The 16279-nt window shown below is 41.9% G+C and overlaps 2 protein-coding genes across 3 annotated transcripts in view; one reads left to right on the forward strand and one right to left on the reverse strand.

Annotated features, from left to right (window-relative positions):
• Positions 1–470: 470 nt before the first annotated feature.
• The window catches only part of KBTBD12 (kelch repeat and BTB domain containing 12), a 41157-nt gene continuing 25348 nt past the window's right edge, over positions 471–16279 (reverse strand). The window contains exons 5-6 of the mRNA XM_021532134.2: positions 15728–15925; positions 471–1930 (exon numbers count right to left, since the gene is read on the reverse strand). Coding sequence (XP_021387809.1) covers positions 1761–1930; positions 15728–15925 — 368 coding nt within the window. The 3' untranslated portion in view covers positions 471–1760. The remainder of the gene's footprint in view (positions 1931–15727; positions 15926–16279) is intronic.
• Positions 15636–16279, forward strand: part of MGLL (monoglyceride lipase) — a 104096-nt gene continuing 103452 nt past the window's right edge. Inside the window, exons 1-2 of one of the 2 annotated variants that reach the window (XM_021532144.3) lie at positions 15636–15752; positions 16039–16162. In XM_021532144.3, the coding sequence (XP_021387819.1) occupies positions 16144–16162 (19 nt within the window). In that variant the 5' untranslated portion in view covers positions 15636–15752; positions 16039–16143. The other variant, XM_077786122.1, reaches the window with a different exon arrangement.

Raw genomic sequence — 16279 nt, forward strand, 5'->3', positions numbered from 1 at the left:
TTTAGGCTGTGACACACATTCTGCTTGGGAAATGCAAAGGGAAACAAGCAATTAGCTGTAAGGCTCATGGATTTACTCCTTCTCTATGTGTTTTCCTTCATTTCTTCTCCTCCAATCCCTTATTGTCTGAGTAATCCTTAGTGTACTACAAGAGTTATTAGGGAAAATTAGTGATCTTCTTTCTAACAGTTTTTACATGACAGCTTAATATTACCACTGTATATTTATAGAATAATTAATGAATAACAAAAGTTGAAATTGAGAAAGGGCTTTTGGATCACCCTCTCCATGTCTCTCTGCCATAAGCAGAGAACTGCAGTCAAAAAAAACATCCAAAAAAGCTGGCATTTTTGCAGCCTAAAACATGATTAAAAGAGAAAACTGAGATGCTCTAAAATACAAATCCTGGAAGTAACTATGGGTAAACTACCTGATGGATTCCCTCATTTCTTTGCCCCCTTTTTTTTTTTTTTTTTTTTTTTTTTCCACTTCTGTTGCTGCTTTTATAGTTATCAAAAGCCACTTCTTGCTGGCAATGATTATTCTCATTCAATATCATAGTTTAGCCTCATGTTTGCCTCTGACATGCATTGCAGCATGCTGCCATTTACAGCTGTGGCCAAGAGCACACTGAGATTTCCAGGTCTCGTCTGCACTCCCAGGCAGTGACAGAGAACTGATGAATAGTTATTGGTAATTCAAATGGGATAGCAATTTTCACTCTAACCTACTGTCTTCAAGCCCTACAAAGACTAACACTGCCTTCAGAAGCACTGTTTGAATTGTTCCTCTTCCCTGTGATTATAGCCAATTCTGTTGGTAGAGAATTAGCCTTATTAGCCTCCATTAAAGCTATTATATAAACATTTATTGTTTAGCACATCTCTCCTTTCCCTGTAGCTGCAATGTTGATATGCAGATAATACTGGTCTCATTTATTACTTTTTAGTTTGCAAACCCTTATTCATCTCTCAAGGAAACTGAACTCTAAGATCCTGGTCATACTAGACTTTGTAATAAATGGGATCTGTGTGAAAATTTAAGATTCTCCTTGTCTTTGGTAGAGACTGCCTACCAACCCTACTGAAAGACTCATTTGTGGTTTGCTGCCAAAGGATCAGTTTTCTAATCTAGACAGGTTCAGGTCTATTAACAAAGACAGGATGTCTTGACTTTTATGTCGGTGCTTTAGATAGTGTTTGCAGGAGCTGATGTTCTTGGCTAATGGACCTTGGCTAATGGGATTTTGTTTAAAACAAAGGCTTTTCTATGTTTTACCTTTGCATCAGTCAATTACAGTCTGGCACTTTTTTCATCAGCTGACTTACTCTATTTCTTAGCTTCCTGGGTAGCTTAGTAGAGCCAAGTGGGATGAGCAGCAAAGGAGGGATTTCCCTGGCTAGAGCTTTCTGTCATGTGTCTGCTGTGAGCCGAGCCCTGGGCTGCCACTGTGCCTGTGGGGAAGAGTCCCAGTAGCCCAGGCTTCATCCAGCACTGGAGCTTGCACAGCCAGACTGAGGATGTAGAACCACACACAAAGGCTGGGAAACCTTGGCTTTCAAGCAGAGAAGTCCAGAGCACCAGTACTATCAAATCAAGCATCATCAGAGAAGGACAGCTCAAAGGCAATTATGTCCTTAAGCACGTGTTGCCTTTTCCTCTCAGTGGGACTCAGCTGTGATCCAGAGGCAATGCAGTGTTTGTCTCCCCAAATTCTTCAGTGTCTGCACAATCTGGAAGCACTGAGAGTCACTGAACTTCTATTGATTCACTAAATCTGGAGGAGGAGGGATAAGATCCCGTGGGTTCAGCCGAGCAACGAGGCACACGTCGTAACTGTCGTGCATGAGGACATTGGTGGCCACCACGTTCCACTGGTTCTCCCACGTGTCCAGCTCCAGGATCTCTTTGGTGATCACTTCATGGCGAGCTGAAAAACAAAGGCAATAGCAGCAGGCATCAGGGGGCAAGTCAAACAGGATCTAAGAGGTTTGGGCACTTGTCATTATGAACTTTCTGAAAGGGGAAATAAAAAAGTAATTTCTGTGGTTAACCCTGTCAACATAAAGCAAATTAAATAGTGCAGATGGAAATCTCCATTGCATTCAGTCCTCACACTCTGGGTGCCAGGTGCAGCTGCAGAGACAAAAGCATCAAGTGCTCCATCTTTGTAGAAGTATGCAGGTGGCATTTTATCCTGCAATCAATTGTCAGATGCTCATCTTTTAGAGACAGAATACTGCCTCTTGTTCACAAGCATGCCTGCATGCAGTGTGTTCTTTTCTTTGCCCTGACCAAGACACAATTCTCAGGCTGCAGGAAGCACTCCAATACTATGGCTTTTCTTGGGTGCACAGTCTAGACATCCTGTGATTTAGGGAGAAATAAAGACAGAAAAAGCCCCCAAGGCTCTAGACGTACTTTAGATGGTCTGAAATGCTGAGGAATTTGTCATGGACAGGCAGGTTAGAAGAATGCCATTAAATCACAGCCAATCTCCAGACAAGAAGCGTTTTACAAAGACAAACAAAACATGAAAGAGTCACCATGAGCAGAGAACCAGCAGTGCTATATTAAAATTCTTACAAGGCCACAAACCCTTCCTTGGCTATCAACAGCCCTGAGCTCTGCAACAATTATTACTCAAAGCCAATCTTTCCTAAAAATAAAACCAACTTTCATTTCTACTCACTTTTTTCTTTTCACCTTAAAGTTGCTTTCTCACAGAAGTAACTTCAGCCTAAATTTTCCTTACTTTGAGCTGAGGACATGAACGTGCTTTGCTGTCAGATGAGCCTTGGGAGAGATGTATTAAAAACCAGACTTCCAAAAACAGTCACTTCACAGGTTCTGGGTTAAGAACCATCATAGCAAGGTACATTGACTACTCAATGCTGTTTCACTGAGTCTTAAGACACTGGTGACAGAAAAAAATTTACAGGCTCAAGAGTGAGATTCCCATTCAGCTATTCCTTATGGGAATTTTTTTATACTACCAAACCCCCAGCAACAGCCCTATCTCACATCTGTCAAGTGCACCTCATGGTTTGGGCACTGCCCTTATGTCTAACTGACACTAAAGGATTGAAGAAGGCAAAAGAATGAAAGTAGAAAAGCACCCAGAGACACAGATTGTTTCTCATGTTGGAAACAGACCACATATTTCTCCAGTGGACAACAACTCTGGGGGTTTAGTACCCTCAAGACAGTGATGTTATGGTTTGATATTGGGATTGGTGTTGATGTTATAATGATGTAGTGTGGTATAGTAAAACTGCAGTGACCCCAGATGCAGGGAAGAAATGATGATGATGACTGGCTTCACATCAGAAGTCTGAAGGATAGCTTTATTAAAACTATACTATATTACATTAATATACTATTTAAAGAGACGCTATACTATTCTACATACTAACTTCTTATTTACCTAACTCAAACTCGTGACTGCTGAGAGTCCAAGCCACAGCTGGATCCGATTGGCCACTGAACCCAAACAACTTCACCAGAATCCCTCCAGCAATCACTGCAGGTGAACAATCTCCACACCACATTCCACATGGGGAAAACAAAGGAGCAGAGATAAAGATTGTTTTCTCTTCTTCTCTCTGTGCTTCTCCTGAGAGACAGAATTATGTCTCTGTCCAGAGCATGGGAATGTCACAGTGTGGTGGGGATTTAAGGCTCCCCTGCAAGGAGAAGCTTTGGGGTGTGGGGAGGCCAGATGGAAACAAAACTTCTCCTCCCAGGAATGGCTTCCTTGCTGAGTGGGTACAGAACAGTTCTGTTTTCAGCAGGTCCCAAACACACACGAGATCTATGGATGTTGCACAAGCTTTGTGGACATTTCTGCATATTTTTGTCATGCTTATCTAAGGAATCCACTCACCACCCATTCACCATCACCCTCTTTCCTCTGGATAAAAGAGGGCAGCACAGCTTTTCTGCCACAGCTTCCACAACCTGCTCTCATTTTCCCCCTGTTGTGTCACAATTTATTGTGGTATAATGTTTGTTGGTCCAAAGCCAGACCTCTGGGACTCTCATAGATCTCCACAAACCTACTCTCCAGGAGCTTTGAGTAAGATTTCAGGATACAGTCTCATCTGAATAGTCTTTGTTCCATTCCTTTTTCTGAAACAAGTTATAATGGTTTGATTAATGAACCTGGACTTTATAGGAGGATAATGATACATTAGAAGACTGCACCCATTCAAGAGAGAAGACAGCAAACTGCTAAAAAAGCCATTTACATGTGAAGAGAGAAGACATGACTGAAAAAGAGCAAACAAATAACACATACCACTACCAGCAAACTCCTGCATGACCCTGTAAGAGTGAAGAGGTTTTTCCTGAGGCAAATACAGAAACACAAACAGACCAAAGCTGTGACATAGGAGGCTCCTGTCTCTGTGGTTTTTTATTAGATCATCTCTTTTATGCAATAAATTTTTATGCCTGGATTTTCTTTGGCATGGATGATGACAAAAATGAGACAAATACAAGAAAAATAATCAAATCCTGGAACCAAGACATTCTGTGAGTGATTGCAACATTTCAGAAAAAGAATTCATAATTAAAACATCAAAGGCAGATTCAGCAACCCTTCCTTAAAAGCCTTGTTGTGTTTTTTTCCTGACCTGAGTGACTCTCAGCCTTTATGGCCCTTGTTTCCCTTTTCTGTGGGATATTCTGTCTGGTTTTGTGCCACACTAGAAATTCTGCTTTGCAGCACAAGGAGTGTTAGTTAACTCGACCCTTGGGAGATAAAAAGAGTCAAGGGAAGCAATAATTTCTCTAGTCGTATCTTGTTTAAAGGAAATTAAACAGCACCCTTTAGATGAGAAAGTTCATGTGAGGCAAAGCACTGCTCAAAATAGTCATACTTCAGAAAAAAAATCACACCTTTTCTATTTAAAAGATAAATTAGTTGAAAAACTTCAGTTCTCATGCCTTATTTTTAAATTTTTTTTTTCTCTTAATTTTTCTTGGTAAGAACAACAGAAAAGGTGGTGCTTTTCAAAGAGAATACCACCTTTGATTCCAGGCTGTAATGATGGATTTGGGCTTTAATCTCAATAAACATCTTGAAGGTACAAATAATTCCTGATTCTTCTTCATTGATTTGCCTTATTTAATTGCAATTTTGAAAAGCCAATATCATAGCAGCCTATTTTGCTCACAGGAGACTCTTGTGACACCTACAAAGAAATTGTCTGTATTGCAGAACTTACCTTCTTAAAAAGCCACCCCACACAACTCTCTGTCCTCACAGCATTATTCTGCCTCCATAACCAGACAACCACCCCACCTAATGAAAGGATTCACTAATTTCATTTTTACAAAATGAGGCAGTGGTTTTCTGCATGTTCTTGTTTAACCATGAGAAGTTTTAAAAAACTTTCTTACACTGTGTGTGATTTTCTGCACAGGATTTAAACCACTTTATATTATAATTCTTCCAGTTGTACAAACCTAACCCTGATGCAGATCTTTTTCTAGCAGTAAAACAGTGATTTATTCATACTGAGGAAAAAGAGAGGCTAAACCAGCAAAGGGATCATTAATCCCAGTGTAACTTAATCCCCATCAGAAACTGTGGTGTGTTAAAAACAGTCAGAAATATTTTGGTATAGTTTTGCCTTCTTGATGTACAAGTGCAGACTGAAGGTTAACAGTGAGCTAACAAATCCATTTCTTCCCAGTGACAAGACCTAAATTACACCTGAAAATGTTTAATTTATAAGTGTTAAAATTGTATTTTGTATATGCAAATAGAGTAGTCAAAGCAAAATTAGTCTTATATTAAAACTAACTTTTATATTCTGGTCTGCAAACAAAGCACTTTCCCACAATTTTTCACATTATTTTTTTTCTTTGAATGTGCAGAAATAAAAAGAAGAAAAAGTATTAATTTTCAGTAAGTGATTGCCTCCACTCCATATACACAATCATGTTTTTTCTTGGGAAGGTTTGTGATTCACTCCCCAAATATGGCTAGACTTCATTTTATGCCATAAGTTTTCCCATGCCATTTGAATCAGGATTGAACATAAATCAGGATGAATGATTCTTGGAAAGATGCACAGTATGACTGCAGGCAACATAAATATTTCATCTGTTTTTTCATCTGTTTTTTTTGTTGTTGGATTTTTGTTTTGTTTTTGGGGTGTTTTTTTTTTTTTTTTTTGCTTTGTTGGATTTTTGTTTCTTTGTGGGTTTTGATTTCTTTTTAACCACATTCCAATTCTGATTTGGAGGCTGGGAAGGAAGAAACAACTCTCCATAAGAAAATACTATTTATTACCACTTTTGGTCTTTTTTTGACCTTTCTTTCACCTTCTCATTTGTAACTGAAAATTCAGCTACAATTGTTGGGTTGAGTTGGGAGGGCTAAAGGGAGGAAGATGCAGAAGAATTAAGCAATGTGCTTAGCAGGTAGAAAATCCACACTTCATCCAAGACTACTAACCACACAGCTATTACATTTGTAAGCCAAGATAAATAATTTCACTCTGCTGTAGTCTGCTCATTATCCAGAGGATTAAACTTAAAAAAAAATTCATTCCGAATTTCCATTCACTGGAGTGAAGTCTAGAGCAAGGTTGCTGAACTGTGGTTGATATTTCATTGTTTCTTGCAGAAGCCCATTGACAGCAGCTGGGAGGATTGCTCCAGCACAGGAAGGAGGAAGCAGAGTGGTGGAGACAGCAAGAGCAGGTGCTAAGTCACAAATCCTGATGCCTCTGCATCAGTGCAGGGCAGAGATATCCAAAATGTTTGGGGACAAGTTTACCTGCCTTCTAGCAGTGACAGAGCCACACTAACACACTGTTAGATGGCCAGCAGCACCTCAGCAGCTTTATCCAGAGCAGGGTCACCTTGTGTGCTGGGAAAAGCCTCAGTGTCACAGCTGTCCTTGAGCTCTGTGCCCCAGGACATCTTCACACAGGCCACTTGTCTGAGCTCCTCCTGATGTTGGTTCTCAGGTTGATACATTTTGTTCCTTTCCAGTTAGAAGGTTCCTACTATGCTCTGAATTCTTTTGCCATAAAACAATTTATATAAATAAATTTTTAAAATAGACACCAGACTTGTAGCAGTTGAACTGCTGTCTGGTCTAGTAATGGAAAAAAAGCACCTGAATATCACAAGGTGCTCACCAATTCAACAGTAATTTGTAGGAATCCAGGGCTTCCCTCTGGCTGCCCTCAGTCTTAGAGGATGAATTACCAGCTCTGAGTGTTTGATTTAAATAATAATTAAGTGTGGCACAGGTGCAAAAGTAAAATTTTAGGATTCTAGATTAGAGGTTCAAAGGGGACAAGATGGAGGAAATTGGGTGTGTCTTGTCCTTTTTCTCCATCTTCACACCCTCCATGTTTCACTGTGGTGTTGGCATTTTTCTGTTGGTTTAGGCTGGGGACACACTGTCCAACGTAGGTGACAGATACTGGCACGTTATTGTAAATCCAGCCCAGGGAGTTTCTGGTATTTAATGTTTGTAACATGCCACTGAGGGCAGAGCCCCACATGCTGCCCTGCAGGACAGAGCTGGGCAGGGCAGCAGAACATGTTAGAGATAAACAGAATAAACAACCTGGAAACCAGCACAGACCAATTATGGCTTCTGCTTTGGCAGCAGGGCAGAAAGACAAAGACCTTTTACAATCTCGGGATCATCAATACCTCAGATTCCAACAGTCCTTGAAATATTTACTCAGGTGTTTCTTTCACTTGTTTGCCCATTTCTTGATACCAAACAGCCACGCAGAGCTGCCTTGAAGCAGTTCCACCTCCACTGCTGGCTTGTACCTGTTTTTTCATGCCATTATCTGTACCAGAGAATGATTTCAAACATATGGGACTAGCCTCTGCTACTTATCTTCTTCACCACTAATAGCTGCTTTCATAATTACATGAGGCAGAGGTAGGCAACCTGGGAATTCATATTTGTGTTGCAATGGGATAGAAGTGCATTTAGATCATTACTACCAGATGTCCTGGCTCCTCATTTGCAGTAGGAAAATAATAAGTTTGTCAAGTCTGTGGCCTTCCATCCCATTTGTGTGTGTGAGCTGCTTCCACCAGCCTCACCCTTGAGACACAGGCAGCACCCTCCTGAGGTCAGGGACATCCATCATCTGTGCCTGTGGGCAGGAGCAGGCAGGAAATGCTCAGGAGAGGGAGCTTGGCTTGGCTGTTTAACATGCTGGCCAGCCTTCATGAGGTGAAGTACCAGGGCAGTGTAACCCACCAGACACACCCAAAGCTGGGAGGAAGGTTGGGGCTTGAATTTACCACTGTGGCAGCTTGCTGTTTTCCCAGCACCTGCATGGAGTAAGGTAAGATATTCATTCTTATGGATAGGTCCTCTCTCATCCTGATCTGCTGTGCAAATCTTCAGGACCATAGCTTCATAATCCACCCATTCACTCACAAACCACTAGATACCATAATCGATATATATATGTATAAAGAATGGGCTGGTCTACAGAAGGGAACTCCTAATTCAGTTGCTTCAACTGTTATCTTGAGATTGACCCAACTGTTTAAGCTTTTAAAACCTTTCCAGATTTTGCCTGCTCTTCATGGCCAAGGCCTCTTTCAAGCACAATCTTACAAACCGGTGATAGCAGGATCACAGGTTACAGAGGCAGCGAGTCAATGCAGTATGAATTCACATGGGTAAAAACAGTAAATCAGAGTAAGAACCATTTGGCTCAGTTTATCCTGAAATATTGTTTCTAAATGCCTTACAATAGGTTCATATATAATTTCTAGAAGACATAAAAGATGTTTAGACAGTACACGATAGGCTGTTGTTTTGAACACAGTAGATGTCATACATGGCTACAAGCCATGTTTCTAAACAACCTATTGACCTTTCCAGCAATTAATTACAATGCATTAAAATAGCTATTAATCATTAATTAACCCCTTATAAACAATAAATGAGCCTCAGTAAGAATCAGGACTGAATAGTTAATACCACTTCCAGAGAGTGAGAAGGTCAAATTTAGATGTGAAATGAGCAGGTGCTGCTGCCCAGCAATTCCCCTGACCTGATTTGGCCTCATTTATGGCAGCACATTTCCAGCTAATGAGCAACCCTCCCTGGGCAGGCAGCATCTGCAGAGGTCTCTCCCAGTGCCAGCAGCTCATGCTGGTGCTGGGGGAGAATTTGGTGAAAGGTCAAGCTGCATTTTTTGGGGTGGGTGTGATTTGTGAATTGCAGAGCCATTGCAGTGCCTGCAGCCCTGAGCAGAGTCCTATGCTGAGCAAAATACCCTGAATCCCTTCCCTTGGTGGGAATATTTATTCTAATGGCAACAACTGTGGGCAGGAGAACTTTAATTATTCATCTGTGCACACTAAATTTTAACAGAGGGGAACAAACAGTGTTGCAGATAAGCAGCCCGGGGTTTGAACCTTTGCTTTATTTAGCTGGGAACATGGGAAGGTGCTGGAGAACCAGGTTTTGTTCCAATCTCTCAACCCCCAAGCTTCACAAGTGCAGTATTTACTGTGCCAGACTCCTTAATATGTCTATATTTAATTCCAGTAATGTTCCATAACCACTATAATAAAAAACGAGCACTAGAATGATTCTCCATCTAAATCACATAATGGAGGAGACTAAGGGGAGCAACTTTCACAGGAGATTATTCAAAATAAATAACTATTAAATTAGTCCACTATTAGGAGTGGGCAGTGTGGAGATAAAACCTCATTAGCTCATCTGGAATATAGTAATTACTACACAGCTCTGCACTGCTGCAAGCAGAGCTGCTTTTATTCCAATGCAAGGATTAGAGATTATGTAAATGAGGAAGAATAGACTAGAAAACTAATCCATTGTAAATTTTTGCTTTTATTTTTTTTAAGAATCAAAATTAACACAGGTAGTAGGACTCTGTATCACTGTCACCTGTCCTGGGAAACAACTGTAAGCACAAAATAATTTAGATTCTTTAATGTCCATTTCATAGATATTTCTTCCCTTTTCCCTTCCTCTGGCTGTAACATTATTCAAGTGAAAAATTAATTTCTACTTGATATGAGCAAGTAAATAAAACTGGATTAAGCAGCTCTGGTCCCACGTGAAGCTACACACATTACAGAAATTTTCAACATACATGCTAGGGAACCAGTACATTCACCTCCTCTGCTCTAAGCTACACAGGAGGGAGATGGCAAAACTGCCAGTTCAGACACAGACAGTTCCACAGCAAGCCCCATTACCTGATGAAATAAGACCTTTAGGGAATACGAGCTGCTAAGAGCAGTTCTATTAAACATTCAATAACTTGCATTGAGGTGGTTGTACCTGTACTTTGCACATCAGCTGATGTCACATGGATGGCAGTATCACAGTAAAGGTGACAATTAACATCATAGAATAATTTAGGTTGGGAAAGGTCTTTAAGATCACCAAGTTCAACCATTAGCCCAGCACTGCCAAGCCACCACTAACTCATGTCCCTCAGTGCCACAACTACACGGCTTTTGAAAACCTCCCAGGATGGTGATTCCATCACTGGCCTAGGCAGCCCATTCTGGTGCTTTTAGTGAAGAAATTTTCCTTAATATCCAATCTAAACCTTCCCAGGTGCAACTTGAGGCTGCTTCCTCCTGTCCTGCCACTTGTTACACCTGGGAGAAGAGACTGATCCTTTCAGGTGGTGTAGATCCATGAGGTTCCCCCGAGCCTCCTTTTCTCCAGGCTAAACTCCCCCAGCTAGTCCCAAGCAGACCTGTGCTCCAGCCCCTTCCCCAGCTCCCCTGCCCTCCTCTGGACACACTCCAGCACCTCAATGTCTTTGTGCAGTGAGGAGCCCAAAACTGACCCAGGATTTGAGCTGTGGCCTCACCAGTGCCCAGTACAGGGGGACAATCACTGCCCTGGTCCTGCTGGCCACACTATTGCTGACACAGCCAGGATGCTTTGAGTTAAAAAAACCCCAACAGCTCAACTCTGGATTTCAGTTTCTTTCTTTCAAATCTATGAAAAAGCCAGCTGGACCAACATCTATAGCCTGAAACTAAAGCTACAATCCCCAGCCACCAGATACAGGCTACAAGTGACAATGACAGCAGATGACATGATCCCAGCAAGCAGGCAATCACCTTTTCTTTCATTTCTTTCACTAGAAAAGCATTTATAATACTCAGAAGCAGTCAAAAAGAAAGGGAACCCAATCTGACAGGCTTTTATAAGGGCGTAATCCTGCATACCTGAAGAGCTGCTCCCCCCCCTCCATCAGGGAGCCACACTAATGAGGCTGCTTCTGCTGGGCACAGGCTGATGTCAGTAGCTGTCAGCCTGTGCAGCCTGACAGGTTTTTGTTCAATGAAAAGAAAATAAAACATGAACAATAAGAACACTGTACAGTCAGGCTGCAAAGGTTTGGTTTAAAATCCACAGTTAGAGCAGGAAATGTGGCAGTATATTAGCAGAAATCTGGCTGGCACACTGAGCCCTGCTGAATATTCATACTAGGGGCAACGTTTTCACTCTGTGCTGAACTATAAACTAATGGAAAAAAAAATTAAACATGTGTGATTATCTTGATGAATGCTGCAACAATGCTAGAAAATGACAACATTTGTGACACAAGGCTTCATGAGCTGGAGCTGAGACAAGAAGGTTAATGGCTCCTGTTTACCATATAAGTTTCAGTAGAAAATGAGCTAATTTGTATAAACAACTGACCAAAAGCCAAAGTTTTGCAGGTCTTGCTAAGGAAGAAACAGATAAGAAGTGGGTTTTTTGGGTACTTATGACTGTAAAAACACACAACATTAATCAGCTAGTGATAACAATACAGAAGTATCTCAGGTGTTTACATCATCAGACCAGACACCAAGTTCTTGATGTGTTCGCCCTAGGTAAGCCAAATTAAAATCCCTCACATCCTGATTTAAACATGAAGCTTTAAGAGGAGAGCTCCTCTGAATTCTGAATTTCTTTCTGCTCCTTCAGAGCAGATATAAAGCACCAAGGATCTGAATCTCCCTCTGAAGTGTCTGTGGTTCTCCATCTGCTGCAGGGAGCCCAGGGTTACCAAGGTCTCAGTGTAGGCTCTGCAGAGAAGTGTTTTAGCTTCAGCTGAATTAATCCCTTTTCTCTTCCATGGCCAGCTTTGAAGAAGCTTCTAACTTGAGCAAGCCTCAGCAGGAGAAGCCCTACAAGCTTTACCAACATATCTCAACATTGAAAAAATATTCCTTGCAGTTCAGAGGGAGCTTGAACACACTTTGGAGTTCACTCATCTTCTAGAAGGAATCTTATTGCTACAAACAGCTGGCCAAGCCAACTTCCCTCGAGTAGCTGAAGACTTTCTTCCTTTTCTCCTGGGAATGTTGTTAGGGCTGCACCATTTGTCTTCCCTTCAGGCAGACAAGGACTTGTGACAGACAATAAATATGGAATGGGAATCCTGCCATCACAAAACTTCAGTTGCCACATGGGACTCAAAAGACATCAGGTGAGCAGTACTTCTCCTTTCTTCCAAATTTAGGGCCCTTTAAGCAGTTAACAACTGCATTTCAGCTTTGGCTTCAGCATCTCTGGGCTCTAATGATCTGCTTAGGTCTATACACATGCAGGAAGGCATATAGAGCATGACACATACCAGTAAAAAGTTAACATGCAATAATGTCTTTACTAGGCCAACTTCCTGCTGGATTGAGAGTGGGTTTAAACAAATGCAAAGGAAAGTGAAGGCTGAAGAGATTGGGACAGATCTATACTATACAACAGGTTAGTTTCAGCCCCATAGGCTAAGGCTTCAATTGCAGCAGTGATTTTGGCTTATTTTCTTTTTCTTTGCTGTGCTTATTCTTGAATGATCACAGCAGTCCTTTGGCACTCAGCAGGCAGAAAACCCAAAGACTACAGCTGTGCTTCCAGCTTGTTCCAAGAACTCCAACTGGATGGAAATAAATTACAATGTTTTGTAAAATTGGAATATCCTCTTCCGGTCACATCCCTCACAAAAACCAAAGTGACATGCCAAGAAGCCCAAAACCAAACAAACACATTCTAAAATAATACTATCTTCTACTAAAGCAGCAGGAGCACATGCTGTTCTGTACCTTGAGGCTGCTGAGCAGCTATAATTGTGACAGTGCAGAGTCAAGTCACCCTCCCCAAGCTCCCATGTGGCAGTAATAACCTCTCTCACTCCAAAGAGTACATCAGACCAGAGCCCTTGCCAGCACACAGAGAACATGTGGCCAGGGAGAGAGGCAGCCAGGTGACATCTCCATGCTCAGTTAGTGGCCTCTGCCCATCCTTGTCTTGATGATGGTGACTAGAAGCTGTTATTGTTCTGACCACTTAGAAAACCCTTTTCCCGTACTAACTTGAAAGTCACATTAAGGAGCCTGTGTTTAAAGCACAGGTTCCTCTCAACTCCTAAACTATGTGGTTACACTTGATTTGACAGCGAGACTCTTATTTTGGCTGTCTTGTTAATAACTGCCTAACAGCACAACTACACACTACTTCTTTACTGGTGTACAGAATGCACATGTAGGGGGTCAGAATTCAGGTTGCACAGGTAACTGCAAAACTGGTATTTTCTAACTTTGACTTCTTGTTTTCCAAGCTAAATAACACTATTAGTACAGAGGAGTTCTATAGATAATGATACAGATTGCAATAGTAGAGGGAGGAATCAGGACCCCATTGAGCTGGTATTATACAAATATACAGAAGATGGCCTTCTTGAAATCCACAGGAGGACTTTCAGCCTCTCCCAGAACAGCCACTCTTTATACATGACTCAGTGACAGAATGTGGTGGTATTGTACAGGAAGTGTTTTTATGGCTCCGAAGCTACCCTTGTCAGAAAATCTCATATTAATCTGTTAGTCATCTGGAAAAAAAAATTGCTTCATTTTTCAGTGCTAATGATCACAGAGTCATCAAGTTGTTTAGGGTGGAAAAAACCTTTAAGATCATCCAGTCCAACCATTAACCCAGCACTTCCAAGCCCACCACTAAACCATGTACCAAGCTCTTCATCTACACGTCTTTTATATCCCTCCAGGGATGGTGACTCAACCATTTCCCATGATTAGCCTTTTGAAATTTTTACCCACTAATGTTAGGCTCTTTCATAATGTTGCTGAGAAAAACACAACTAGAATGGCACAAGGTTTGCTATGGAAACACAGTGATTTGTCGTAAGCAACATTTGTCTGACATCACAGAACTTCCATCAGAGATGACCTGAGAACATGCCAAACAATTGTTTTTAGGAAGCAGCTTCCTCAGACAGTACCAAATGAAAGAAATCATCATTCAAAAATGACAGCAGCTTTAAGTTTAGAGGTTGTTATACAAGTAAAACTGTAATGAGAAGGACATGCCTCCCAGTGATACCACATGACCATTCCTGGTCAACAGTGAGGCTAACATGACATTAGCAGTGGAAAACTGCTATTGCTATCTGTGTTACTGCTTTCTCCTAGAAAGGGATTTGGAGTGGCAGCTGTATGTAGCAGAATCATTAAAGTGTACTTGTTTTGCAATCCTTTGCATTAATAATGAAAAAAAATAGGTTGTATGCACTGGAGATCTAGATAAAGCTAAGCAAAGTTGGAAGGAAGACTTCAAAGAAGAAAGGTGTCCCTGGGGCTAAGATTATTTAAAATCACCAGATCTGGAACTTTATTCTCTTTGTATCACAGTTCCCTACCAATTGTCCTCATTAAGTACACAAGATTTTCCAACATTGATTACAAAGAGCATGCAAGTAAGTCATCAGAGCGAGATAACATGGCTAAGGACTGATGGACAGGGCTTTAACCTTCAACAAATATGCCCAAGTTCTCTAATGCCCATAAAACACTAAGCTCCTCATTTCTGTGACTCTAAATGTAAATCCAGAATAATTCTTGTTGGGTTGTGTTTTTAGGTTTTCCCCCTTTTATGGCTGTATCTGTACCCCTTTTTTGTAAAACGGTCCTGCCCTCCTCCTCCCTCCACCCACATCACCCATATTCCTGCTGAGTTATCCCCCTGACCCCAACCCCAGGGCCTGTCCATCACTCTGAGGCCCCTCCCTTCCATCTGGAAAGTTCCATCCATGGCCTCAGGTGATAGGCTGGCCTCTGGGGTCCCTGCCTCCCTCCCCTCATCATTGGATCGCCTACCTGCTCGTCACCCCAGTTGTCACAACCCCTGTTACCCCATTAGTTCATTGCTATCCTTCCCCTTGTCTCCATCCCCCCTTCAAAACCCCTTGCACACAGGGGAAGATGCCTGAGGTGAGGTTGGTCCTCCGAGCACACCAATAAACTTGGATATAATATCCCTCCATCAGGACATCTCCTCTCACTCTGTTTCCATCACTTCATATCTCCTTGGGTCTGGTGGCTTCAGATCCACAAGCCGCTGTCCCTGCCACCCATGGCCCCCGCTGCCCACAGTGCCTGCAAGCACTGGGCAAGCCGGACATTGGGACAGGCACCGCGACAAATTCTGCCGAGGTTTTATACTTGGACAGGTTTAGAAACAGATCAGAAACAAAACACAAGTCAAACAGAACCCAATTCATATTGACATTAGGAGCTGGCAGTCCAAAGGGCAGAACCGGCTCTGTGACTCCAGGGCATGCCAGTGCCACATCTGATAGGGCTGACCACTGATCAGGTCAGTCTGTGTCCAGTGAAACTGATTTTAACTCCACAGAGAATGCTGGGCTCATTTTAGTACCTGCTCCGTGAAATCCTCCACAGAGGTACAGCTTCCCTTCCACGCAGCCTGCACTGGTAGAGTTTGTTCGTAAGGAGAGGAGAGGAGAAGGCATAGGGGGTCCATCCCTCCAAAAGTCTCCATCAGGGTTATAGATCTCCACTGCATCAAGACATTTCCGTGTCTGTCCTCTGTCGTAACCAAGGCACCCAATTCCTCCTGCAAAAGACACATAGGTCAAATGTAGCAGTGCTACGTTCTGCTGTAAAATACATTTCTGGCTGCATTTTCTGTTTGCATCTTCTCATTTCCCCACTCTTTCCTCTTCGCAGCTTCAGAAGTTTGTGAGAACATAAACCAGAAGCTACAGCACATTATCCACAGACACCAAAGGAAGATCCTGTCTGAACTTTCGTATCAAAGGAAGGACAAGCAGAATGTCTTCAAAACACAAAGGTATTTTGTTTTGTTTTCTTCCCATATGTTAGAAATTGTCATAATTATTTGTTCTATTTGCTGCGCAAATTGCAATGGATCTAAACTTATTTTTCAAATACCATTGTTGGATTTGAC

Source organism: Lonchura striata, chromosome 12, assembly GCF_046129695.1.
Source record: "Lonchura striata isolate bLonStr1 chromosome 12, bLonStr1.mat, whole genome shotgun sequence".
In the NCBI taxonomy this organism is placed as follows: Eukaryota; Metazoa; Chordata; class Aves; order Passeriformes; family Estrildidae; genus Lonchura; species Lonchura striata.